At 40.9% G+C, this 26,994-nt stretch overlaps 3 protein-coding genes across 3 annotated transcripts in view; 1 reads left to right on the forward strand and 2 right to left on the reverse strand.

The window, feature by feature from the left end:
- Positions 1–717: 717 nt before the first annotated feature.
- On the reverse strand, positions 718–2,297 carry LOC121617652 (ATP-sensitive inward rectifier potassium channel 1-like). The gene is made up of 2 exons (XM_041952853.1): positions 2,286–2,297; positions 718–1,905 (listed from the first exon to the last, which is right to left on the reverse strand). The coding sequence occupies exons 1-2, from the start codon at positions 2,295–2,297 to the stop codon at positions 718–720; spliced, it is 1,200 nt and encodes a 399-aa protein (XP_041808787.1).
- Positions 2,298–6,851: 4,554 nt separating this feature from the next.
- On the reverse strand, positions 6,852–14,831 carry foxred1 (FAD-dependent oxidoreductase domain containing 1). Its single transcript, XM_041952481.1, has 11 exons — positions 14,549–14,831; positions 13,893–14,113; positions 13,580–13,690; positions 13,036–13,154; positions 12,477–12,571; positions 10,387–10,488; positions 9,625–9,701; positions 8,976–9,136; positions 7,843–7,972; positions 7,650–7,754; positions 6,852–7,510 (listed from the first exon to the last, which is right to left on the reverse strand). The coding sequence occupies exons 1-11, from the start codon at positions 14,703–14,705 to the stop codon at positions 7,256–7,258; spliced, it is 1,533 nt and encodes a 510-aa protein (XP_041808415.1). The 5' UTR covers positions 14,706–14,831; the 3' UTR covers positions 6,852–7,255.
- A 5,493-nt stretch (positions 14,832–20,324) lies between these two features.
- The window catches only part of LOC121617114 (F-BAR and double SH3 domains protein 2-like), a 33,406-nt gene continuing 26,736 nt past the window's right edge, over positions 20,325–26,994 (forward strand). Inside the window, exons 1-2 of the mRNA XM_041952156.1 lie at positions 20,325–20,490; positions 23,152–23,249. Of these exons, the coding sequence (XP_041808090.1) occupies positions 20,470–20,490; positions 23,152–23,249 (119 nt within the window). The 5' untranslated portion in view covers positions 20,325–20,469. The remainder of the gene's footprint in view (positions 20,491–23,151; positions 23,250–26,994) is intronic.

The raw sequence follows: 26,994 nt of genomic DNA on the forward strand, positions 1-26,994 counted from the left end.
CGATGGGTTGTTAAAAAAAAAGGTTTATTCCAGCTAAAGACGTTACTTTCCCTGAGAAGAAGCTTCAGTGTTACACAACATGATCTACAAACTGTAGACTGGTCACATTTAAATCATTAAGCAGCTACCGTATGTTCACAGCTTCCTAATTATCAAGGCAAACGAGACGCGTCAGCGTGACAAAGCAAACAGCACTCAGTTAGTATTTTAGTAGGAATAATGAACTCAGAAGGCCTGCCCACATTTCATTTCCCTCCCCGGCCTTCATAACACGCAGTTTTTCATTAGAACAGGCTCAGGCCCTAATCTCCTGGAGAAGGTGCCACTGTGCCGTCCAGTATTTCCCCCCTTTCATTTTCCCTGCGTCAAAGCTTCAATCCCTCCTTCTCCCTCTTCCACGCATTTCCGAGACGGAGTCACAAGTCCCGAAGGTGCTTCGATTGTAATGAGCCGCTGAGCGAGAGCTTCACTCACGCTCGTGTCAGAGTTTTTATCCATCAGGTTAATAACTTTCCACCATTGTGCTGTTCGAGGCAAAAGAGTTCGCTGTTAATTCAGGTGTTCACTGGAGGAAGCAGCGTGGCCACATGTCCCTTCAGCGACTCGCTCGACCTCAGTCTGACATCTGAAACTTTGTTTAGAAGGAAGTGACAAACACGTGACTTGTTGTTGTTTGAGTCACTGCGCTTCGCTCTCGGCCTGACATTTCCTGAACGCTCACATTTTAGTGATGTCCACGGAGTCGTGGATGTCAATCACCTGGAAGCCCAGGTTGTCGATTCCCAGCTTCTCCTGATTGTTGTGATGCTCTTGGCTGTGGTTGTTGTGGTTTCTCTGGTCTGAGTCGGTCTCGAAGCAGCGGACGCAGTGCGGCGTGGTGACGCAAACGCTTTTGGAAAAGTTCGAGAAATCCACGCGGTACTTTCCCGTCTTGGTGCGAGAGATGATGGGCAGGAAACTGTATCCCCACTGGATCTCCTGCGGAATGTAGGAGGTTCGGACCTGACAGGCGGAACTGGTGGACTCGGCGATCCCGTCCAAGAAGACCACCAACTCAAAGTCCTGCTGGGGAAGAGAGTCGGCTGACAGTTCGTAGAAAGGACTCGATCTGTTAATCACGTGGTAGAGGGTCAGAGGGCAGACAAAAAACAAGTTATCCTTGCCGGCGTCAACCATAAACTCGATGTCCACCTGGTCCAGGATGATGGTCTCTCCATCTGGTGTGGTTGTCGTCCTGAGCAGCTTGCCGTAGATCTGGCTGCCGATTAATAACGTCTTTCGAAGGTTGGCCACTCTGATGAGGAGACACAGACTTCCTTTCTTTAAGCAGATGACAGCTGTGTTGCTGAAGGTGACGGTCTTTGCCCTTTTTTTGGGTAATGAGATCTTGGCCAAGATGACGCCGCACATGAAACAATTGATGAAGACGCCGATTAGAGACTGGATGATGATGAGAGCTACAGTGCCAGCACAGTGCCCGGTCAGCGCCCTGCCGCCATACCCAATGGTGGTCTGGGTCTCCAAGGAGTAGAGGAATGCTGTTGTGAGGCCATTAACATTGTCTACACACTGGACATGTCCAACTGTGCGGTTTTGTCCCGTCAGATCACCGTTGCTCTTTGCGATCCAGTACCACAGCAGGCTGAAAATGAACCAGCTACCTGTGAAGGAAGCCACGAACAGGAGGAGAACGAAGCGCCAGCGGATCTCCACAAAGGTGGTCCAGAAGTCCACCAAGTACGCAAAGTGGTTACTGTACTCGATATTGCCAAACTCAATGTTGCAGCGTCCGTCTTTGGTGACCAGGCGAGTTTTGCGGCTTCGCAGTCCAGCCGGCTGGATGTGACCCTGGAGCAGCTGGAACATCCTGGAGCTGGAGAGATCAAACGCTGGATTAGTACAAAGCTGCGCCCATGTATTTCAGAGCAGGACTCACTTTGTGCAAGTTTCCCAAAATCACAAATTTGCCTCAAAGAGCTTCACAATCAACAACCATAATAAGACAAAAGGACAAAGAGACCAGCTGGTTTAGTTGTAGACAAGCTGAGTAAAAACCATGTTGAATATTTTCATATATTAGATTATTATTTGTTTATTCACTTCAAGGACTCAACAGCTAAGCAGAACAAATTTGTCTGCTGCGTTGAGTCTAATTCTCATTCCTTAACGATTATTTGTGTTTCCACTTCCTGTAAAGGACAAGTCTGTGATGTTCTATATTTTTCTTATTGTGAAAAGAACAAAAAAAGTATCTTTGTAGCCTCGTGTATCATAGAGCTCATCACCTTCAGCTCCATCATCAGTTTAATTTGACTAGAATTCACCCTGAACCCAACTTTAGCACCTTTAGCATGCGTGCTACAGGCCTCAGCCAGCCTTTGTCCTTTGCATATTCTGCAGTTTCTGATCTGTTTTCAGGCAGATGGTTCAAGTGGTGTGTGGTTGTACATGTCAGTCAGAACATGCAAATAATCATGCTGCACTAATGGCATCCAGTTTCTCTTCTTCATTATTATTCTGTTTAGTACAGACCTAGAACAGGATGGCTGTCCGATGCAGGCTCAAAGACTGCATTGTTCATCAATTTGAGTTATTGTACCTGTTTGTAATGTGCAGTACGCAGCACGTGGTCCACTTTCAGTCTTACATAACAGCCACTGATTAGAGTCCAGACTCAGATTCTAGAAACGTGTTTCTTTTGAAAGAAAGTGGCACAAAAAGCTTGAAAGACACAGAATAATCTTATTAACAACATGCTTTAATAAGGTTATTATTTTTAGAAACCTGCTAATGATCCTGTTTACGTACATGTTTTATTAGTTTTATATGATTTTGCTGTTGAAAAAACGAGGAAAACTACTTGTGCTGTTCCTGTTATTAAGCCTTGATAAAAGTTTTAAGAAGCAGTCATCAGATTCCTTTATTTCTTTGTGTTTTGCTGTTAAATAATTGGCTAAATCACTTCTGTATATTCTGCTAGAGAGCGCAGTGTAACATCAGTGTAAAGTAACATCCTCACAATAAGACTAACTCTCCTCTGATACTGTATGTGTGAGACATTGGACTCATCTTTGCTGTAAGAGACACATTAAAGCACCACAACACACACTCAAAGTCCAACAAGCGAATCGTTCATCCTCCCTCACGTCTGTAAAAAGAAAGTTTAGTTTCAACCTACCTGCTACGTGAGACCATGGGCCCGGAGTGCTCACTGGATCCCCGCTGGAACTTCAGACTGCTTTCTTTCAGCGAGTGGCCATGGAGGCGTTGGAAGGATTTTAATCCACAGTGAAATTTCCTAATCCCAGCCACATGCCACCATGTACGCTGGCTTCGTGCGGACGGAGGAGCCAGCCGGAGAGCTCCCAGTGGGCGTCAGTTCTGTTGGAGTGGCAGGGCGACCCTCTTCATCACTACACCAAAAAGTCTAACAGCACAACCAGAGGCTTGGTCGGCGCGGGGCTCGGGATGGCTGAAGTTCTGAGGAGGGGCATGTTCTGGAAAAGGCCTCAGTGCTTTTGTGTGGCAGAAGGTGTATCTATTGAAGGGGCCGAAGTGGCCGGTGCTGCACCCATGCTGTTTTTGTTTTCAGCCCTGAGAACATTTGGGATTTGCGTCAGGCCTCACAAAGAAATCCCCCAATTGCATTTCCCCTGGTCCCCCTTCCCCCCCTTCGAACCTGCAAGGCTGCCTCACATTTGCATCAAAATGAAGAGCTGCGGGGACAGAATGCTGCTGCCATATTCTTCTGGCTGTAGAGGGACCATTTTCATATTTGTGGAGCATATTTCAGCGATCTGTTCAGGTATAAGAGAGGTGTTGAACTGATAAGATGCCCCTCAGCGATGGATACAGATGCTATTAGCTGCATGCAAATGAAGGGAGCAGGAGATGGTTGAAGATGCAGAAGGAGTTCCTGCTGCATTGATTCAGCTGCAGAGATCCTGCAAGAATCTTACAGTAATTCAGAGAAACTGTCAGAACACAGCAAGTGATTTTTAATCAGGTGTTCAGGTGCGTCTGTAAATACACAAATGTTTTAAGGAAAATAACAGAGCTGCACATAAACATACTGCAGACTCATTAAAGGAACAATGCTGATTTGCTCTCTTGCAGCATGAAGCTAGCACCAGGACACAGGAATAGTTTGACATTTTGGGAAATTATTTGATTTCTTGATGAGTAAAATGAGCAAATTCAAACCACACTCACGTCTGTACTAGAAATAGTACAGCCGACAGCCAGGTAGCTTAGCTTAGCATAAGGACTGGAAACAGAGGGGAACAGCTATCCTAGCTCTGTCCAAAGGTCACATTATCTACTTAAGTTAAGATAAGATCAACTTTATTAATCCCCAGCTGGAGAAATTTGGTGTTACAGGCAGCATCAATAAAAATAGCAAATAGCAAAGGCAATGGAAAATGAAAAATGAAAAATACAAAATAAGACTACTTAACAGCACCTCTAAAAATTACTAATTGACATGTTGATATATCATGTTTGTCTAATCTGCACAGCACTGATGTGTAATTGGTGTGTGTGTGGTGTTAAACCTCATATTATGAACTATGTCAATAGTCAATACCGGATTTAACAATTGTTATTTCAGGGACACCACATCCTGAACAGAGACTCTGCTGTGTTTGTGATTTTAGCTCTCTGATGGACGTTCTGGGTTTCTGTTTCACTTTTTGTGCAAAAATACCCGACAAATTAATAAAATCTGACCAGATCGCTACATGCTAACAGCTAATTCTGCACTCTGAGCTGAAGAGTGTTTAACATTTTCCACTCATTACTGTTGCATTTTTTGCAGTTTATTGCACAAAAACAACTTTTTATGTTGTTTTCTCCACAAACTCTTAACTATTATGGTTTGTTTTCTACTCTCATGTGCGAGAGCGTCTATTCTCAGTGCTTGTATTGTTGGATATGTTCATTTCACCCTGCAATACTTCACTCAGTTTATTCAAAGTGACAGTTCAATCATCAAAAAGGAATAACTTTGCAACTGCAGCAGCTTTGATAGCAATGATCATACAACAAGAGCACCTGATCTGAACTCTGACTTTTAATTCAGCGTTTCAGGATGTGATTTATTGTTGCATCATATGAGTGGATTTTAAATTCATACTGCCTCTGTAATGGAAACATAATACACTTCATTGCCATCACTCTGCAGTTTGATTATTGTGTTGTATCAGTAAATGCTGGTTTTTGGTTTTTTGTCGTTCTACTCTCACGTTTACCTGAAACGAACAGAAAGGGCGTCGGTTCTTCTTCTTGATGTGGCTCTGATGATGACTGTTCTGCAAGTTTCACTCTTTTGCTGGTGTGTTGCACGCTGCAGGAAGATGACATGTAGAGGATGTGGAGGAGGCTGGTCTCACTGTGCCTGATCCGGGGAGGGGAGGGGGGGGGTGTTCAAAAAACCCCCCCATAGTTGCAAGAGAAAACCACAGCATGCTCGGTACCATTGAGCTCAGCAAGCTGTGTTCAATGGTTTGCAACAGAGCCGAATCCCAAATGAGCCTCATGTTGTTCAGTGTTTAAGTACATTTATTCAAGTACAGTTCTGAGTATTTAACTTAATTACTTGCTTACTGGAAATACCAACACGCAGTAATTATCCCAATATTCTCCTCTTTGACCAGCTGATGTTTGACATTTCTGCTTCTTTCAGGTTTTGTCATTCAGTGCTTTGTAGACTCTAAAAAAATCCTGCTTACTAATTACTGAGGGAATTAATTATGTCGACCCCCAGAGCAGTAAAAAGCTCGATGTGCCAAAAATAGACAAAGAAATAGTGAAGAGTTAAGGTATTAAACAAGGTAATTTTGGGTAAACACACATAACCTCGCAGCTAAGACCAGCAGACACCATCATTTAATACGCACCTCATTAATCCTGCACTTTAAAAAGCATTAACAGCCACGAGCATTACATTTTAATCCTCATGTTCTACAGGAATGTCATATTTTCTCACTTTGGGTTTGAGTACTTCTAACAATCTTTCAGTTATGATTGTGTTATTTTGCTTCTCCAGTTTGCCTTCAGTGTCCAGTGGGATGAAGCTTCATGCTGTAATGAAACAGAAATGGCTCCATCTGGTGCACGAGTTCCCTACGACAGCCGAACACCTGAGAGGTGTTGGAGGAGCCGCTCGCCAAGAGAAAGGCTGCAAGATACATAACTGTCATTTAAAAAACGCTGAAGTATTTTACTGTGAAAAGCTTCTGCCTGCAAAACTCTTTGAAACTCTCAGCCTCCCAAACCTGCAGTCTGCTGTTCAATATGACATCAAATGCTAAGACGCATTTGTCTCAAACAATAAACACACACACATACATGTATATCTATATATATGTATATATATATATATATATATATATATAGAGAGAGAGAGAGAGAGAGAGAGAGGGAGACAGAGAGAGAAAGAATGGCCAGAAAAATGCCTTTAAGAAAAATCATTTTGGTTTTATTTAGATAATCCCACCTGTATTCTCTGTATTCTATTCTCTAAATCAAATCATCCAGTTTTTAAAAGTTGAATTTAAGTTGTTTTCTTGTTTCTGTGTTTTGCAAGTAAAACAAACACAGTTAAAATAGATTAATTCTCAAATCTTCAAGTTTTTCGTTGTTCGATCCAAAACATTTAAGTAAAAAAATCAAACCGGTTTTGAAAAGTTGTACCGTGAAAGGAGAAAACCGCTGACATGGTGCCATAACACAGAGCAGTCAATAAAACAAGCTCTTCAACATCAGGATTAAATAAAAATGAGCTAAACTGAAACGATAACTGCCTGGTTACAAAACTAATGATAAAAAAATGATGAACATAAATTCACTGCTGTTTTGTTTTTTTAGCAACAAGGTACCAAAGTTCATTTATTGTCATTTTACAACACAAGGCTGCACATGGAAGCTGTTTCCCCTTCATGCTACATGTATATAGGACATTAGCATTAAGCACATTTTGTAAAAGTACTGTTCATGTACTGTGTGCTAATATATATGCCTGACCTGAACAAAAATAAACTACTGTAAAACTAAAACTAAACCTTTCCGAAAAACTAAACTAAAACTAGCAAAAAACTAAACTAACATGAACTCTAAAAGTCAAAACTAAAAATAAAATGAAACTGAATATTAAAACATTTATAACTTTGGATGCATGATCTTCTCCAGGATTAAAAATCTGAAACTCTGAAGATAAAACCAGAGTCGTAACAGTTGAGTCCAGGTTCCAGCTCCTCTACACGATGTTCCTCTCCAGCATGGGCTCCTGGGCCAGAATCCGTCTGAACCCGAGGGCGCTCAGGTCCAGCGTCTTAAAGTTCCCGTCAATGATGAGTTCTGCCACGCCACGACCCACCGCCGGCGAGTGCTGCAGGCCGTGGCCGCTGAAACCGGTGGCGAAGTACATGTTGTTGACCAGCGGGTGAATCCCGATGATGCCGTTCTGGTCGAAGGTGTTGTAGTCGTAGAAACCTGCCCAGGCTCCGGTCACCTGAGGGGGGGGCGAGAGGAGAAGAGCGGAGATACACCGACACTGATCTGTCTGATTTTTACATTTTCATTTGGCAAATAACAAAACTGCAGTGCCACACTTGTAGAATAACTAATTATATAACATGTTCCAACCCTACCTTCAGTTTCTCGAAGGCAGGGACGCGATTGGCCAAGTTGGGCCAAATCTTGTCCTCAAAAAACTGGTGGTCCACATCCAGGTTACTGGTATCAGGCTCCTCCACCTGAGGACAGACGAACGGAAAACAACAAATGTTTTTATTCTTATTTATTAAAAAAAAGTGAGAGAAACAGCCCTGAAGCTCAACAAACCTCCAGCGGAGACGTCCCGGCGATGTAGTTCCCTCCTAACCCCTCCCTCCTGAAGTAAACTCCAGAGTAATCAATCACGAAGGGCGTGTCTAGACCTGGACCATCAGGACAGTGGACCACAAACACATACCTGAACAGCACAAAGTAGTATCTTACATACAGTAATGCAGTAATACAGAGTACTTACAGGTTGTTAAAGCAGTGATGATGTATCTCATGCAAACCCACCCATCCATCCCCCCATCCCCCCATCACCCACCAATCCATCCATCCACATTTTACTGAACTGCTGCTCGATTGTTGTCCTTGGTTCAAGCAGGCAACTAAAATATCTATACCTATCAATTAATTCTAAAAAACATGCATTTTAATATCTAAAAATGTGTAAAATTTAGAAAATAGTTAGACAATTAAAACAATACAAATTCATTATGTAACGGCTCCAAACACAAACTGCATTAAAATCACACTGAAACACAAAATCACAACATTTAAAAACAGAAAAACTGAAACAAAAGTGGCAAATTTTAAAAAACTGACAGGTGAGTAATATTACTCTGCTGAGTACCTCGACGTCGTACAGTAAACACAACATAACCACTGCAGTTAAAGGGGGTTGACAGAGTTTACGATTTAGCTTTTCATCTATACAAAATGAGAGCGGGACTGAGCCGGAGCTGCTGTTTTAAACTGATCTTTCATTGCTTGAAAGCTCTCTGCTTTCATTCAGATCACTTTTCACGTGGCCGAGCGACGAGTGTCTTCGCCTTCAAGTGTGGCCGTTCGCTAAACGCCGCGGTCGGACTACGCGTCATATAAACCTGTTGTTTTCTAGCATAACCAGGCTTTAAGTGTGTGTTTGAGGGTGTTCACATCCAGACTGGGTGAGCAGTGAAACGACTCGTAACCCAAACTCACCAGTATGTTAAAAAAGGGCTATAATTTGTACACAGTTGATTGGATTTGGAGGCAAACACCCTGAAATTAAAGCCGAGAGTCAGCGCCGTAAAGTCAGAACACTAATGGAGTGTATGAGGCCGCTGGCAGCGCCTCTCAAAGAAAACTAGACTTTCTGACAGCAGCTAGGTTGTTTAATGAAAAGGGAAAACGTGGCCCTCAAGTCAAAGGCCGACCTTTTCCGAGGCTCAACGGGCAGCGGAATTCCAGCGATGGTGTCCCTGGGGCCGAAGCCAACTCCCAGCATCTCCGCCAGTTTACCAGAAAAGGCTCCTGCTGCATTCACCACAATGGCACATTCCACCAGCTGGTACTCCAGGCTGTTTGGCATCTGCACCTGCTCAACACAGCACATTCAACACATTATCCCACCATGTGCAACGCCGAGGAGCTGCTCGCAGTCCCACGGCAGCGGGACAAGTACTCACGTCCTCTGCTTGTGTAAAAATACTCCATCACAAGACAAAAAACTCCTACTGGAGTAAAAGTACACAAGAAAAAAAAAAGCACGAAGTCAGGAGAAAATAAAGAAATTAAATGACAGCAGAAGTTTTCAGATCAGGCCAAATTCTACAGTCAATCCTGCAAACTCGAATTAAAAACAGTGACTTAACGACCACAGAAACACGATAAATATCTTAATTACAGCAGCTGTTGTTAGAATTTAAATCACGCCATCACTGAATCCCATTGAAATCATCATACTGCATGTTCTGTATGTAAAATCTTCATTTGTGAACGAATACACAACAGTACAATATTTCCATCTGAGGTGTAGTGGAGTAAAAGTACTCAGTTACTCTCTGCTGCTGCAGGCCTACTTACTTTGACAGACTTTATTCTCTTGAAGCCCAAACATTCACCATCAACGGTCGTCATCTCGTTTGTCATGTGTTTAAAATCTGCGGAGGAAACGGAAACATGAGCGTCGGCCAGCAGACAGTCAGCGGGCCGCTTTTTAAAACGACGGCGTCGCCTTTGAGTCGCCGTCAGCAACGAGTCAAACGATCAGTCGATGACAGAAAATCAATGAACAACTATTTTATCAATGGTTTCAGTCACAGAAACGCTGATTCCAGCTTCACAAATGTGACAATTTTCTTTTTTTTTACTATTTGTTGGACAAAACAAGCAGAATGAAGCTGAAGGCTTTATTCTCACAACTCCTGACAACATTTCTCACTGCTTCCTGAGTTTTTACAAACCACATAATCGATTAATGGAGAAAATAATCAGCTGATTGATCCAGAATGAAAAGAATCATTAGTTACAGTCTGATAGAAAATAGTGTAAAATGAAGCTCAACCAGCTCCTTTTTATGAACGACTGAGTCACAATAATCTAATGAGATTTCACTGCATTGAATACTTTTATTTTAATACTTTAAGTACATTTTCCTGATTATACTCATTTACTTTTTTACCTTAAGTAACAAATTCAATGCAGGACCGAAGGTTTTAGTCCATTGTTTGCATTTTAATATGAACATTCTCTGCTCATTCTTCGTTTTTGACATTTATTTTTGAGAGTAAAGTGGAGCTCAACAGTGAAGTGATTGATCCGTTAACGAGCTCCATCAGGACGAACCTGTAACTTCTCCACAGCACTGAATGACTCCCATAGAGACGGCTTTCCTCCTGAAGGCGTTCAGCAGAGTCCAGGGGTCGAACCAGCCCTCGTTCTCCAGCCCTGGAAGGAAGGTGGAATCGTTAACACCGTCAGAAAGAGGTCGAGACGTTACATTTCCACACGAAAGAGAGGCAATCTGTAGCTTTATCCATAACGCCCTCTCACCGAGGTCAAGTCAGATGTATTTTCTGTCTTTCTATACTTAAACCTTTGATTCGGATAAGAAAAACGCAGGTCGCTGCTAACAGATAGGGGGCAGTATAACACCAGAAGACCCGCTAACTGCTGCTCTCTAAACTGTAGCTATCTTTGGCTTTGGCTATTCGCTGCTGTTAGCTAGTTAGCTCAGTTAGCTGTGCAGCTAGTGGTTCAATTAGCTGAACCAGCAGAACCAGGATCAGCAGCCTCCCAGTGAACACGGCCAGACCAGGACCGAACCAGGCCTCTGCACAAAGCAGATGGAGCTGAACGGGAAGTCAGACACAGGAACGGTGTAGAGAATCCAGTAAATTTTCAAAATAAAACACCCTGCACAGACTCCTGATCGTACATCAACAACAAAGACGACTAAAACAGAGGTTAATAAATACATTTGATAAATAAGAGAAACATGAATGGTGTCCAGCTGTATTTTTCTATTTAAAAACTATCGCCACCTGTGGTACAAAGTGGTATTACAAGACAAGACGAGCCGCAGCTAGCTAGTTAGCATGCTAACGTCCATAGACCTCTGCAGCTTTGACATCCAGCCAGAACTGTTACTTCTTCACATTCTGCTGATGTTAGTTCATCTTTTGATGATGGTTTAAATTAAAATCTTGGTCGTAATTTACACGTCGCACCTTTGAAACTTTTTTGATTTTTATTAACAATTATTTTATCGATACAAATTCTGGCTGACTGCTTGCTTTTGTTGTTTAAACCCTTCTGTTATTGTTTACTACTTTCTTCCATATTTACTGCTTGTATTATTTGCATGTTTGCTTGTTCTATTTCATATAAGAACTGCGCAGTGTGAAGTGGATCTGCGTCTCATGTCCTCGTCTTTCTTTTCTTTTTATTCTCACACACATAAATCAGCAGCTTTGTCTTTAGAGGGAGGGAGGAAACATGAGACTGCAGGTGTGACTTTGTTAAAACTGCTTGTATTGTTGAAGCAGACAGGATGAAAAGAACAGCTTCTTTAAAACTACTGGAAGAAGAATGAGAGCCGATCCATAAAAGCCTGAGTGTAACTTTATTCTCCGGTTTGTGTCTGATGAACTCTGGATGCATACAGACGGCTGTACTCTGAAAAACTGGCTTTGTTGGATTCGCTTTGTGATGTTATTTGACGACATCTGACGAGGATTTCTGTCAGACACAAACTTTGTTCTGTTAAATTGAATTTGCTTCCAGTGAGCTTTCAGTGCAGTGTGATACAGCCACAAATCATTAATGTGAGGAAGATCTTGCAGTATAAACAAGCAACTGTAACAGGGCATGTATGGAAGATTGATGCTGAGATTTGAATGGCATGAATTTGACACTGGAATACACAAAAAAACATCTTATCAGAGGTGGACAACACTGAGGGCCAGATTTACTGAAACTTTTTTCAGATTTGACTCTTTCTACCCTGAACACATGCAGAGTCTTTATTCAAACAGGTGCACCAGGCTGCAGTCAAGTCATGTTAGAAGGTGCACGAGCATTTAAGGGAAAATCCTGCAAACAGTGAGATGAGACACGCTAACAGAGGACGATTTTGTATTCCACTGGATTCTCTGAATAAACAGAGAGCAAACAGGACTGCAGGAAATGTTGTGGCCTTCAGATACAGAGCTAAAAATAAACCAATAAAAATACAGACTATAACTAAATCTAATTCTTGAAATAGAGATAGAGAAAATATCGATTAACATATTTTCTTAGTAAGTCTGGCCCTAATCGGCTGATTGTTGCCTGATTTATCAGCCTGATGCTGTTAGACAGTCAAACTCCAAACACCTTGAACTGACAATCTTACAGAGGGATTAACTAAGAGCTTGTGTATGATCTGCACTCACCGTATGAAGCGAGCACCACGCCCTCAGTGTTTATCCAGGGAAACTTCTCCTTCAGTTGTGTCGGCGAGAGGAGTGAAACTTTGGCTCCAGCGCTCCTACATCAGAACCACAAAGTCAGAGAACGTCTTCAGCTCTCTGATATCACACAGTGCAGGGCCCAGTGACTTTCACTATTCTTCATGGTAACAGTATGCTTATACTCTTATATAATGTACATATATACAGTAGGTTGTTATATTTTTTATTCTGTATCCTTTTTGTCTTTTTAATCTTTCTATGTCTCTCTTTTATTCTTTGCTGTCAGCGTGGGATTAATAAAGTTTTATCTTATCGTATCTTGCCAAAATGTGGATGCAGGATCTTTAACAGTAGGAGAGTGAACAGAAAAATACGTACTATGTCTTTGTGTCTGTTTGATTAAAAATAATGTTTTGCATCAAATTCACTGATAATCATTACATTTTGATTTGATAATGTGGGAATAAATAGAAGTGAATCTGGAGAAAATGAAGCTGGATTTCATTGGACCGTGCACACAGCAGCACTGAACGACTGACACCTCTGGGTGCTGTAGTTCTCCTCCATGATGTGAGCCACCTCCTCGCTGGCCAGGAACAGGTATCCTGACTGGTTGAACTGCAGGTCCACCGGGTCTTCATTCAACACGCTGAGGTGTTCCTGAGAGGACACAGAGGTGAAACGGTCAGTTGCCCTCGTTAACACACACAGACGATTCTATGCTAACAAATGAGAGAGGTATGGATTTTCTCAATTGACTGAAGTGAATAGAAAACTGTGTGGTCATTTGCGATGGGGTTTTGTTTTTGGTGTTGTTGTGTTGGATTGCATTACGATGTAGATAATAAAATGAATAAATTAAGCTTATTTCTATTGGATAGTTCAGATGTCAAATATGATCACTTATAATAACTGGTATTGGTCAAATGTCAGCTGGTGCACAGCTGCTCTCGCTCACATATTAACACGACACACACTGAGTGTGATGGGCCACGTTTAATGAATTAAAGGCTCGTCAGTCATTGCCAGTGCGATAGAGGCTCTTTGTAAACAGTAACACCACCCGTGGCTCCGGCGTCACCCACATTGATGTTCCTCATGAAGTCTGCGGAGGCCAGGGAGAGGTGGATGTTCTCGGGCAGGGAGAACTGCTGTCGGATCCCCCCAGCAGACAGCACGGTGGAGGCCTGCGAGTACTGCAGAATCACACACAGGAAGAAGAAGGTAATACTGACGATGAATGAAACACTCAGAGAGAAAACCTTAAACCTTATTTCTCTCATCTTCTAGCACCTCCAAGAATGATTAAAGGCATTACTTCTGTTTTTCACAATTTTATCCACACATTCCATTATGAACAAACGTAAACAGCAAGACTGTTCATGCATGGATCCTCACCGTTGGGTCTTTCTCCACCACAACAACTTTAAGTGCTCCTCTCCTCTTCTCCTTCTGCTTCAGCCAGTAGGCGATGGACCAGCCCACCACACCTCCTCCGACGATCACAATGTCGGCTCTCTCCGGCGGAAGGTTCTGGTTTATCTGAAGGGGGCTCCAGTCGCTCCCTGGCAGAGCGTCCGACGCCTTCTTCCTCATAGCTGCCAGCTGGGCCTCCAGGTCTGAGGCACAAAAGCACAAATTCTATTCTACTTCATCATCACATGGCAGATGTTGACTAGCACATTACAACTCCAGATGTTTTCTGAAACTTTAACCACCACTCTACTATTCGGCATATAAAGTAATTAACATATTAGAGAATATTTCAATATAGCTAATTTCCAATGTAAGTGGGCTGCATTTAAATCTTCCGCCAAATCTCATGACGTTAGAGTAAGGGGTACAACTATTTCGAAATAAAAGGGGGGGGGGATTACATGCATGCCGAATTGTAAAGAGGGGCCTGACAGTTCATCAGAGACCTTCAGCTGTGACATATGAACTGTATAATCTTGAGGATATATAAATCATTAAATAATTTGGGGTTTTCTGAATGTGAATCAGCTCGCTTGTTCACGTGTTCTTTATCTGTCATTTCCGTTCATGTCACTCACCTTTGAAGAAGTCATTTCGGAGAGGTGTGCCTGTGCTCAGGCTTTGACATGATGTTAGATGTCCACACAGCCATGTGTGCCGGGGTGTCACTGGTCTGGAGGTGAGTAATCCATGAGCCGTCCCCACCTTCACATGCAGCCGACGCCACGTTGACATTGCTGTGAGCTAACTAACGTTAGCTTGCAAGTCGGTTAGCGTTAAGCACACAGCAGGCTTCACCGTGCAAACCAAAGCAACAGCAGTGTGAACAAACTTGCATATCTTCTCTTGTGTGCAGTCAAACCTGGCAATCTGACAGCGAGGTCACTCTGAGACGACGTCAACAAAACAACGGAACACCGGCTGGACGGTGCTTCCCTTCAAAATAAAAGCACACATTTGTCTATGGCTCCTTCGTGCCATCACGTTTAGGAACGCCAGTCTGTGCCTCTCGTGTATTAACATAGCAAGGAACAAACTGGAGCTAGAAACAGGTATGAACTGGCTTTTTAATGTTAAGTATAGTTTAGTATACGTTTAGTTCATTTAAACAAAAGCACAACAGAAACAAAGAGCATCTCCAGACTGGAGAGAGCGAGTAATAAGATGTTTATAAAGTGCTTTGATTTTCTATGAGAAAAGGAAATGTTTCATAGCTTGTTTCGCTTTAGCCGACGAGCAGCCCTACAGTGACACCAGGTTGTCTATAAATGACCTCTCCGGAAAAATCAACTGTTTTTTCACATGAGTCAGTTTTATAATTCCTTAGTCTACTTCTCCTTTTCAAATATATCCACATTAGACTTTGCATCCCCTCTCCATCTTGGTACTAGTTGGTGAACTTGGAAAGCACTAAAGAATAATTTCTTTTATTATCTTTTGTACATTCAAATGACCATATCGAGCATTTTTACTGCCTATATACATGCAGAATGTGGCAACTTGTGTATATCATATCTGACTGGGAAATTGGGATGAAAGGACAGGATACGACTTGAATTCACATCTAACGCAGCTCACTCTCAAATATGGTGCCATGTGTTTGAGGAAAAAATATTTTATTTTGAAATCTGCTCAGGGAACCTTAATTATGTTCCTGCAAACTTGCTGCTGGGTAATAAAAGAGGCAGTGGCTCATCATGTGACCGCGTAGGGCCAATCAGAGGTGGGCAGACCAGTTTGGGTGCAATTTTTCCACACTGCAAAGTAAAAAAAAATCAAACAAGTGTGGGCATAATCTTATATTTTCCTTTAGCTGCTCTAGTTTGCCAGGTTCTCAACAGTGATTGGTGGATTGACACACGCCTCTTTCACATACTTTTCTGTAAACTGCTGTAAATACATGCTGAAAGGATACCCAATGTTGTACCCTGTTGCAAATTTAGTCAGCCACATACAAAAACATAGTGACCACATACAATCTTGGTTTATCCCTGCACTCCCAGCTCTGTTTGCCATTTGTTTAGCTGACCACACGTTCTCCACCAGTCATAATATTCCAACAGCACTCACAACCAACATTGTTTTCCTTCTCCCACACGATTTGCCTTTTAATGTGTGGGGTTGCTGTCAAATGTGTCATCCTCCACCGCAGTAACACATGTCGTCCTGCAGAAATGCATCCACTTTAGGTTGGTGACATGGTGGCATTTATCTTAACACTGTAGAATGAAGGGAAACCAGCACTGTACACTTACCTCATTCCTATAAATGGTGTGTTAATATCTCTTGAAGGCAGGAGGTGAGCATTACAGACAGCCTGATCAGATGACATGATTACAAAGATATAAAAACTTGTAGTACAGCAGGATTCAGGCTGTCGATTCCCCTGTAAAGACTCCCAAACAGAGGGTACTTCTGCAGTTTCAGTATGTGTATAAACCGTTGAAATACTTGTAGCAAAAGGTCACAAATAAATGGTTAAAATTGCTAAAGTAATGAATTAATGGCTGCAATAGCTAACGGAAATGGATAGACAGGTAAATTAGTTAGCTAAATGTAATGAACAATTAGCTAATAGTGAGCTAACATTCAAAGTAATGCATAAAAGTCTGAAATAGTTAAAGTCAAGAAACGGATGAATAGCTGCAATAACTACCTAAAAGTAATGGCATAGTTAGCAAATGTTAAAAGTAATACTTAACATTACAACATTTGAAATAGCTAATGACAAAAGTTATAGATACAAGTTTGAAATAGTTAGCTAGTATCAAAAATAATGGATAAACGTTTGAAATAGTTAGCTAGCATCAAGGGTAAGGGATAAATGTGTAAAAGGATAAATGACTGAAACTGTTAGCTAATATCAAAAGAAATGAATACACATTTGAAATAGTAAGCTAAAATTAATGGCAAAGTTAGCAAATGTTAAAAGTAATACTTCACATTACAACATTTGAAATAGCTAATGACAAAAGTAATAGATACAAGTTTGAAGTAGCTAGCTAGCATCAAATATAATGGATAAACGTTTGAAATAGTTAGCTAGCATCAAGGGTAAGGGATAAATGTTTAAAAGGATAAATGACTGAAACTGTTAGCTAATATCAAAAGAAATGAATACACATTTGAAATCGTAAGCTAAAAGTAATGGCATAGTTAGCAAATGTTAAAAGTAATACTTCACATTACAACATTTGAAATAGCTAATGACAAAAGTAATAGATACAAGTTTGAAGTAGCTAGCTAGCATCAAATATAATGGATAAACGTTTGAAATAGTTAGCTAGCATCAAATATAATGGATAAACGTTTGAAATAGTTAGCTAGCATCAAAGGTAATGGATAAACATTTGAAAGGATAAATGACTGAAACAGTTAGCTAATATCAAAATAAATGAATACACATTTAAAATAGTTAGCTAAAAGTAATGGATAAACATTGGAAATAATTAGCTAGTGTCAGCAGAAGTGTTTGAAACAGTTTAAAGTAATGGATAAACATTTAAAAGGATAAATGGTTGAAACTTCTAGCTAACATTAAAATAATGGATACATGGTCAGTAAGTAATGCATCAGTGAGAGTATTGCTGATAGTTTATGATCCCAGATGGACTCATTTATATTAGTTTAACCTAACTGCTACCTGTGCTGGACCCTTGTTAATCTCTAATCTGTCTCTGAGAGTGAACCAGTCCAGGATGCCAACACAATAGCAGGCGGTGTGGGAGGAAGTTGGGTATAATTAAAGGAAAACATACAATGAAATATGGGTCGACTGAGAAACCAGAACTCTAAACAGATTTTACATATTGTTTAAAAGTGCGACAGGGGAAAATCCGATCCTGTGATCTGGTTTGAAGCAGTTTGAGGAGATGGTGAGAGGATCATGTCTGTGCTTCTGTTTGTGTTTGCAACATATTAGTTTATGACTGTCAAGCAAACAACACTGACAAGCTGACAGCGGTTTGTGTCATGCAAAAACAAATAGATTTCTGTAAATGACCACAGTCTGCTTGTTGCAGCTTGGACATTTTCACTGTTATGTGATGAGAACATAAAGTTGTGTGTTCAATAGATATTAGCCTCTGGTGCTTAATGGCAACAGGTCTCTGGTGCTTAATGAGCGTATATAGTGATATTGATTAGATATAGCTCAGTGATGGGCCTATCATATCAGCTGAAATGTAACATCAGGTGAGCTTGATGTTTTAGCATGACAGGATTAACCTGTTAGCTGCAGGGCTCCTAATGACCCCTGTTCTTTCCAGAGTGAGCTAGCCCCAGATTTACAGTGGGGTAGTTTGATTTAACACGTTAATTTAGGAATATGCAACATTCAGTATAACCATGAAGGTTGTAAAACTAAAATTTCCCTCTGGGACCTTCTTCAAGGCCCCAAGAAGAAGTGTAAACCCTGACCTACCTTAAAGGAACAGTATGACGTTTTAGGAAATATTGATACCACTCTCATGTCTGTACGCTATGAAGCTAGGGCCAGCAGCTGGTTAGTTTATCTTAGCACAAAATGAGGGGCAACAGCTAGCCTGGCTCTGTTTGTAGGTGACAGAATCTGCCTACCAGCACCTCTAAAGCTCACTAATTAACACCTTATATCCAAGTTGTTTAATCTGTGCAAAGTAAAACAATGTAAAAAGATCATTTGCTGTTTTATGGTGCATTATTTTTTAGTTAAAGCAGGTAAGCACCAACACTGGACTTAGCAACACTGAACAAAGAATTTACAGTTAAAAATGTATTGATTTCTTATATGTTTAACACACTAAATTATCCAGCCATTTCCATACAAATGGGGTGGAAAGAAATGTTTTGTTACAAAATAAGACATGATTTAGCTCAACATCAAGTAAACAGTGTGCCATAAAGTAGAAGATCATGATCTATTTGTTGTTAAGAGAAAACATATGGGAATGCAATTTTGTAAGTGCACTTGCAAGAACAGCTTTGCACCAAAACAATTATGGTTGATAAACTGGAATATGAGACAAAGTGGGATTGTGCATCAAATTCCTGATGCTGAGATATTTTAATCTGCTCACCCACAGATGAAAATCTTCAACAAAATTGTGGTTTTGTTTTTTCTTTGATGAAGAGAAACTTGTGAATGCACACTGACAGAAAGACAGGAGGGGTCCAGGTTTAATAAGTATCACTGATAATATACACAAGAGGATCACATAAATGTAAAACACAGCATATCACACACAGATGTGTAGTAATACAAGAACGCATCACCTTATCACCATTGATCCAAGTTCTCAGAGAGGACATGACCACTAGAGGGCTCACTGTCAAACATAATTTACAGTAAGATCAGAAGGTCCCGCACTGTAGTCTGTAGACATAGCATGAACACAAATTAATCTGTTTCCCCTCTTTGATAATTACATTAAATTGAACAAACACTGCAATGAAGTTAAAAAAATGCAATAAGATATTGCATAAGGCAGACTTCCATTGTATTAAAAGACATTTCTTAGCAAGTAAAAACAATTTACTCTGAGACAATACATCATAATCCCCCAAAACAGACACATCTGGGTTGGATCTTAATGTCCCTATGTAATAAATTATTTAGCTGTATCAAGAGTAATAATGTCACAATTTCATAATATATAAAACATATCTTCTTGATTGCATGTTGGGCTTTTAGAAGACAGTGAAGGATGAATATGTTGGTAACTAGTAACTAGTTCGATGTAAGACATGAAGACATGAAGATGAGTGATTGTCTTGTGTTTGTAAGAATGGATTCTGGATGATGGAATAATCCTCAGTGTCACCTAAAAAACAAGACTCCTCTACCACTGTATAATAACACAGTTCTCAATATTCTGTATCTCGTTCACCATGAGGATTTCTATTTTATTTCTTTACTCTGTCTGTTCTTGTCATTTTGTTTGTATTTTTCTACAAGGCATTACACATTCTTCCTCTTGTTGTTGATGATGATGATGTTGATCACTGTATAAATAAAGGTTCATTTTTTTAAATAAATGATGGTGTCCTGTATTAAGTAGTGAATTACTATTCCGGTTGTAGGAATTACATTATATGTATTTTTTAAATGTTTTTTTATAGGCATAAAATTTGTTGGCTGGGGTTTATTCATTTACAACTTATAAAGTTTATAGCATTTTTTTTTAACTGTCAAGACTTCCGATTTTGTGGCTTGGCCGCTTTTATTTTGAAGCTTGTATACGGAAGTAGTATTGTATGCGTATACTGCCTTAGGGATATTATTTTGAAAACGTCGCAGGAAGTGTGTTGTTTTATTGTGGCTGGCTTGACGCGTATGTTTTCTGTTCCCTGGGGCCACAGTGTTTTCAACGCGACTCAACTTACTATTTACTGGACCCGCTATGGCCGCTTGACTCAGGCTGAAATACCCTTCTTCAGTTTTCATTTGTTCGAAACATTTGAACAAACTTTTCCAGATAAACTTTCGTCTTTTGTGTAGTTTTTATGTCAAGAAATAAGGATGCAACCCCCACCGAGAAAGGTGAGTTTTTTCCCCGTTGTAGCCGCTGAAGCTAACGTTACTTGTCTGGAAACGTTCTCGACGAAGTGGTGCATATTTAATGGTTGAAAGTGTACGCTTTGTTGCTGGTCGGCTGGCTTAAACGATAAACTTGCCTTTTTTTGCTCTGCAAATGTGTACGAGTGTGTTATCTTACAAGTTTACTTCGCCTCTGCTGTGTCTTTAAATAGCGGCGAAGGAAGAAATCAGAAGAAAAACGTCCCATGTGCCACAATTTTTAGGGAGAATAGCCCGTTAACGTGCCCCGGTCCCTCTCGAATGGAGAGACTGTCCTGCCAAAGACATTCAAAATGTGCCAAAATAAATCGTTTTCTATGCCGACAAAGTACGCGCCGCTTCGACAGTATTTTCACATATGTGCAGGAATAACGTTAGTGGGATGTTGCGTGACATCGGCGCACAATTTAGCAAGCAACTCCTAAGTTCAAGTAAATATCAGTTTGGTTCACACTGATCCTGCTGCCATCCGCGGTAGCAACTAGTGGAGTGATTATGGCAGCAGCAAGCAAAACAAAAGTTAAGTTTTTATCCAAGTAAATTGCAGTTTTCGTTTTTTGTCTATGCCGATTTTTAGAGGGGATCCACATTTATAAAAGTGATCTAAAGTCAAGTCACAGTCGGTTATTTAAGTGTGCTTGGAGCTTTTGACTTGTAAAATGGCAGATTTTTGTAAGTAATTTGGTGCATTTTTTTTCTCGTGCAAGGGAAGTCTGGGGGGAAAAGAAGAAAAACAATCGTTGCCGTCAAAGGGTATTTATAGCTGAACTTAAAATAGTCTACGAAGCTTAAGTCAAAACTGAGCTTTGAAGCGTTTTAGTTTGAGAAATAACTTAAAAGCAAAAAAAAAAATCCAAATCAGCAAAGTCTGGTTCTGTGCGAAAAAATGTTCATGTGGGATCATATTTCAAAAACATGGCTCAGCAGCACAGAAACTTGACCATTTCTGCCCCAGAACGGTTTCACTGCACTCAGATAAGTGCAGGGTTTGTTTGTTTGTTTGCATAAATCCTGTCTGTCGACTGTTTTAAAACTGTTTTTGGATCATAATTTTATTTCTTCCTGTATTTCCCACCATGAATTGTAAAGAATGTGAAAAATCTATGTTTGTTGCTGATAGTCATGAGAAAAATGGCATTCATATTTTCTTGAGAATATCATGAAGTTAACACTCTGACTCTCTGACATGGCTCACATAGTGATAGATAATTCCAGCATTAAGCATCTAATCAAAACTAATCTGGCTCATAAGTGAAATAAGGGAGAAAACAACCATTTACCTGTTGACAAATGACTAATTATCAGGAATGCAACCTGTAGACTGCCCTTATTAATTTATTTCATGGCCAATCATAAGCCCGGAGACCGACTCTCACCTTGATAATGAATGGAGCTTGTTTCACTACGTAGATTTTTAAAATGAAGATACGTTTTTAGCCTCATTCAGATGTTTATACTTATTTTATATAAATTGTAGTTTAACACTTGCACTATATTTCAGGGCTGCAAATAATGATTGTTTTGAATATCAGTAAGTCTGCCGATTATTTTTCCAGTTAATAGTTTGGTCTGTGAAGTGTCAGAAAAATACTCCAGAGCCTAAGTTTACATCTTTAGATTGCATGTTTGTACAAAACCTTATCACGTAACACAAAAAAAGCATCAAAGTCACACATTTGAGAAGCATAAATTAAGCAATATTTGGCATTTTTGCTTGGAAAATGACATAAAAGATTAATTGATTATTAAAATAGCAGAGTATTCTTCTTTCAACCAGCTAATTTATTCATTGGCAATTTGTCTATTTTATTTACATCAGGAATACTTAAATGTCTGGTGTCACTGGATCTCAAGAGAGTCATTCATTATTTCAGTTTGCCATCTTTTTGTGGCTATTAAATGTGCCACTCTGCCCTAAATCACAGTTGTCCAGTAATTCCAACCAGTTCGCTTGTTCTACTTAAACTTAAAAGTGACACAGTGAGGCGTCACTATCGATCCACGAGTCCGTCACTAGTACACACAGCCACTTAATTAGGGCTGCGACTAACTATTATTGTCGTCACTGACTAATCTCATTATTGTTTTCTTGATTCATTGATTCGTTTTGTACAGGGCTGCACGATATTGGAAAAACAGACGTTGCAATATTTAATTTTTCTGCAAAATAAATGTTCTATATGAAAACGATTAATTGATTGCTAAAATAGGTGCAGATTAATGTTCTCTTCATTTTAGTTGTGATTAGTGACCTCAAATGTGGCTCATAATTGAAACAAGGAAGAAGTAAAAAAGTTGTTTCCCTGCTGACAACACTCCCTGTTATCAATAATGAGACCTGGTCACTTCAGGTTATCGTTTATCTAACAGCCAATTAGAAACCCGGAGAGACTGACTGTCACCAGGCGAGAGCTGCTGTGTGATAATGAGTGCAGCTCATTGTCACTAATACCAATTGTGAGCTCAGCTGAATCAAAACTAGCCTCTTGAATAATTGCTATACCTGTGGGGAATAGTTTGTCAAGCACCTGTGTTTTCAAAGTGGACCAAGTGTTTCTGTATGAGCTGAAGAGAAGGAGTTGTAAATTCAGTCTTTCTTAAAAGCCGTCTTTCCTCCCCTTTCAGGTCCGGGTCACCCAGGAGCTGAAACACACTCATGCAGAGCAGATGAGCAGATTACACATCAAGCACCAGGCAGAATGTGACCTCCTGGAAGACCTGAGGTGAGCGCTCAGAGGTCAAACTGTAGTCAAGCCGGATGTCAGACTACCGTGTTTGGCTGTTTAGAAAGTTTCCCGGAGATTCAGACAGAGTCCTCGTCCTTGAAGCCTCTTCTCGTACGCAGTGGAAACATGAAATAACTTCCACTGCGTCACTAAAGCAGAACATTTGTGCAGCTTGTCTGTCAGTCACACCCTCAGTCTGTCCTGCCAGGCTCTTTGTGTGTGTTCAGAAACATTTAATGTTTTATCCTGTTACTCTTACATTCAGTGATGCTGCTAAATCTCATAGCAGCTAAATGTTCCACTGTGCAGCCAGTAGCTAACAGTAGGTAGCGTACAGTGGGGTTTTAGAGCTTTTTCTTTGAAAACATCTGCCTGCTGCAGCTGAACATGACGGCAAGATCGAACCAGAACAGTCAAGTCATGATCCAGACAGCAAAACAAAGCTCCATGAAGCCGAGCTGCAGATTCATCTCTATGAGTCACCTTTCACACTGTCACATTGAGTTCACATTGTTGTTTGATATATTGTTATTATTAAAATATGGATTACAGCTGCTTTACAGTGGATGCTTGTGCTATAGTTGTCTGTTGCTGTATGGGATCACCTGTAATTTTTTTAACATGCATAACGACGACGCCCTCGCGTCAGTTCGCTTTCATTCTTGCTCAGCTGCACAAGACGTCCTAATTAAAAGCCACACAGTCAGTCAGTGTCTGCAGGTGGCTGCAGCATGATACCGCTCGTTTTCTTGGACAGTTGCTGAATCAATTAATTCCACACTGTCCTTGTTTGGTCCTTTTATTTTACACAAGTAAATATTTTCTCTTGGTCTGGTTCTAGTGTCCTGTGAACAGCTATCTGCAGCTTAAATCCAAAAATTAAAGCGTAATTGTAGGATCGGGCTAAGCAAACACTGGACTTAGAGACACGCAGACAGCTTTAGCCCTGTGTTCAGATGCGTAGGCATTTTAAAGGTTGAAAAGCCAAAGGTTGTGGTTGTGTTTTGAGCCTTAGTGTTGGGTTGAGTTGACAGCCTACTGGCTCCCCACTTCCTGTCTGTGGTTGGTGGCAGAGCTCCGAGCCTCCAAACAGCTGGAAGTTAAGGTCATAGAGAGCTGCCAGATGTTCTGATTGCCTTGAATCGTTCGCCGTGGGAGGCTCAGTAACATTAGTCTTCCAGAAACAATGCGAAACTCCGCTCGTGCAGAATTCGCGAGGGTCGTTCCCCGATCTCGGACGAGAAATGATTCAGCAAACTGGAAATTGCGTCTGTTTGTCAGCAAAAGCTGTGTTTGGGAAAATGACAGGAAGTGAGCGTGGGGGGGCAGTGGAAGAGAGGGAGCATAAGAAACGCAGAGAAGAGGAAGGGAACGGGAGAAAGGAAGCGAGGGAAGCTCCCAGGAAGTAAGCCAGAGATTGTTTAGAGTCGGGGTGGAGCGTAGCAGTCGAGTCTCAACATGTTTAATGACTTAATGATGATTCTGCAGCAGTCACGTCTTTCCCAGGGCGCTGACCTCTCGTCTCTTCTTAGACTTCAGTATAAATTTAACTTGAGTTATTGCTTGATTTGTTCCTGTTCCTGTTGTAACTCAACCCTGAAGCAGCTAAACATCAGTATAAAAACAATATTTACTCACATACCTTGAATCACTCAGCGCATTTTATGATTTGTAAACCAGCCAAACATTTTTTCGCTATTTAAAACATTAGCAGTGCATGTTTTGTTGGTCAAAAAGTGCGTCTTTAAAGCTCTACTTTTTCATGTATTTAAGCTGACAGAGAGAAAGATGTAGTGATTGAAGAAACAAATTCTGATGCGTTTTCCTGTTCAGGGCTGGTGTGAAAGCTGTCAGTGGAACCAAAAAACTGGTCTGAGAGCGCTTGTAAAGGAGGTTTTGTTTGTGGTCTGAGAGCAAACAGACCAACTGCAGGATTTCCTGATAATAACTACGTGATTTTATTATGAATTCAAAAGCGTCACTACTATGAAATGTTATCTTATAATTGATCTTTATAAGCAATAAATACAGCTTATTGCAAAAGTCATGATCAGTCACTGTGGTGTGTGACATAACAATTCCACGATAATCCTCCATCCCATAATATTACTGCACATCACGCCTCCTTTTCCTGTCTCTACCCGTTTGTCATAATTCATAACATGTACTTGATTTGCAGTCAGTTATTTGTAACATGCTCATAATTGGTTATGTATTCGCGAACTCTTTGTGACGCCGGAAAACGTGAATAAACACATTAGAAGTCCTGCGTGACCAGCTGACTGTCAGTGTGGATTAGTTTCCTCACATTGATGACATGATGATGATCCTGGATGACAGCCGTCCAATCAGTGAGCTACCTTCAGTCTGCACGGCTTCGTATTCACAGCTGTTGGTCTGTTTGGAAAAAGTCAGATCAAAATGCAAAGATTGTACAATTACAAATGACCTGAACTCTGTGAGCTGATCACCTTTAATGTCCGGGCTTCTGAATTGAGGTTTCAAGGCTTCTAAAGCAGAAAGGAAATTGCATTTCAGAAGTTCTTCAGTTGCACAACTGGACGTGTTTTCTGTTGAAACTGGATGTCGGGTGATGCTGACCACCTGACCCTGTTGGACTGTAACTAACACCAGGATTGCATTCAGGGGGGTTTGTGTGTGCAGAAACACCGCTGTCTTTCATACGTGTATGATGGAGAAGGGAGGAGTTTTTATGATCTGTGATGGTTTTATTGGTTGGGATCGTTCTGTTCACAAACCCTCTTTGACAAGAGAGAAAGTTCTTCCTTTAAAACTTTGCTAACGCAGATTGATTGGCTAAGAGGAAAACATTTAAATGAGCTCACTTTGATTCAGCAGCACAGTCTATATATTGGGTTATCACCAACGTGAGGATTATTATTTAGGTGAAATAAGTGGATGTAGGCCGGCTTTAAGAGCTCCTATAGGACTTTTTAAGGTGAGCACAGTCGTGGTGAACGGTGCAGAATTCAAACCCGCCGGTCTTGATAAACGTTTCACTGTACACAGCCTCTGCAGCTACAGCTTCTAATAACGGATGTTAATCTTTAAAGGATAACTTTCGTTTTTTACAACCTGGACCTTATTTTGTTATGATATGCTGGTGCTATTCCCCTCTGAGCCGGCGGTCGGTTAGTTTAGCTGTAGTTTGGCGCAGCTATGGTTCGTTGTTGCGTATTCGTAGCCGACCGCCGCAGAGTCAGCCGTGTTGTGGCTGGCTGCTCGCAGCGCCCGGCGTTCAGTAATGACATCATCCACGTCAGAGGTAGTTGTCTAGAGACGCCGGATGTTGATAACATGCCACCACGGGCTCAGAGGGGAATAGCACCAGCATATCATAACTAAATATTGGAATATGAACGAGTTTCGCCGCAGATTATGCGTTATATAGAGGCTGCGCATGGATGCCCCGAGTACTCGCATTATACGGATATACGCGCCGCTCCTCTGGGGCTAATTTCTTCAAAACGACTCCAAATGCCACCAAAGTTCTCTGGGTGAGTAAATGGTCGTATTTAATGCTACAAATAAGGTCCAGGTTGTAAAACAAAACGAAAGTTATCCTTTAAACACCCCTTGAGTACATATCGCCTTGAAAATATGATTTCTTCAGATATGTCGCACACAAACTTAACATCTAATATCACAATTATACAAAACTGTCAAATTCTACCATGACAGTCCATATGGGAGAGAGGATCCGGCCTGAAGGTAGCTGAAG

This window comes from Chelmon rostratus, chromosome 14 (genome assembly GCF_017976325.1).
Source record: "Chelmon rostratus isolate fCheRos1 chromosome 14, fCheRos1.pri, whole genome shotgun sequence".
NCBI classification, from domain to species: domain Eukaryota; kingdom Metazoa; phylum Chordata; class Actinopteri; order Chaetodontiformes; family Chaetodontidae; genus Chelmon; species Chelmon rostratus.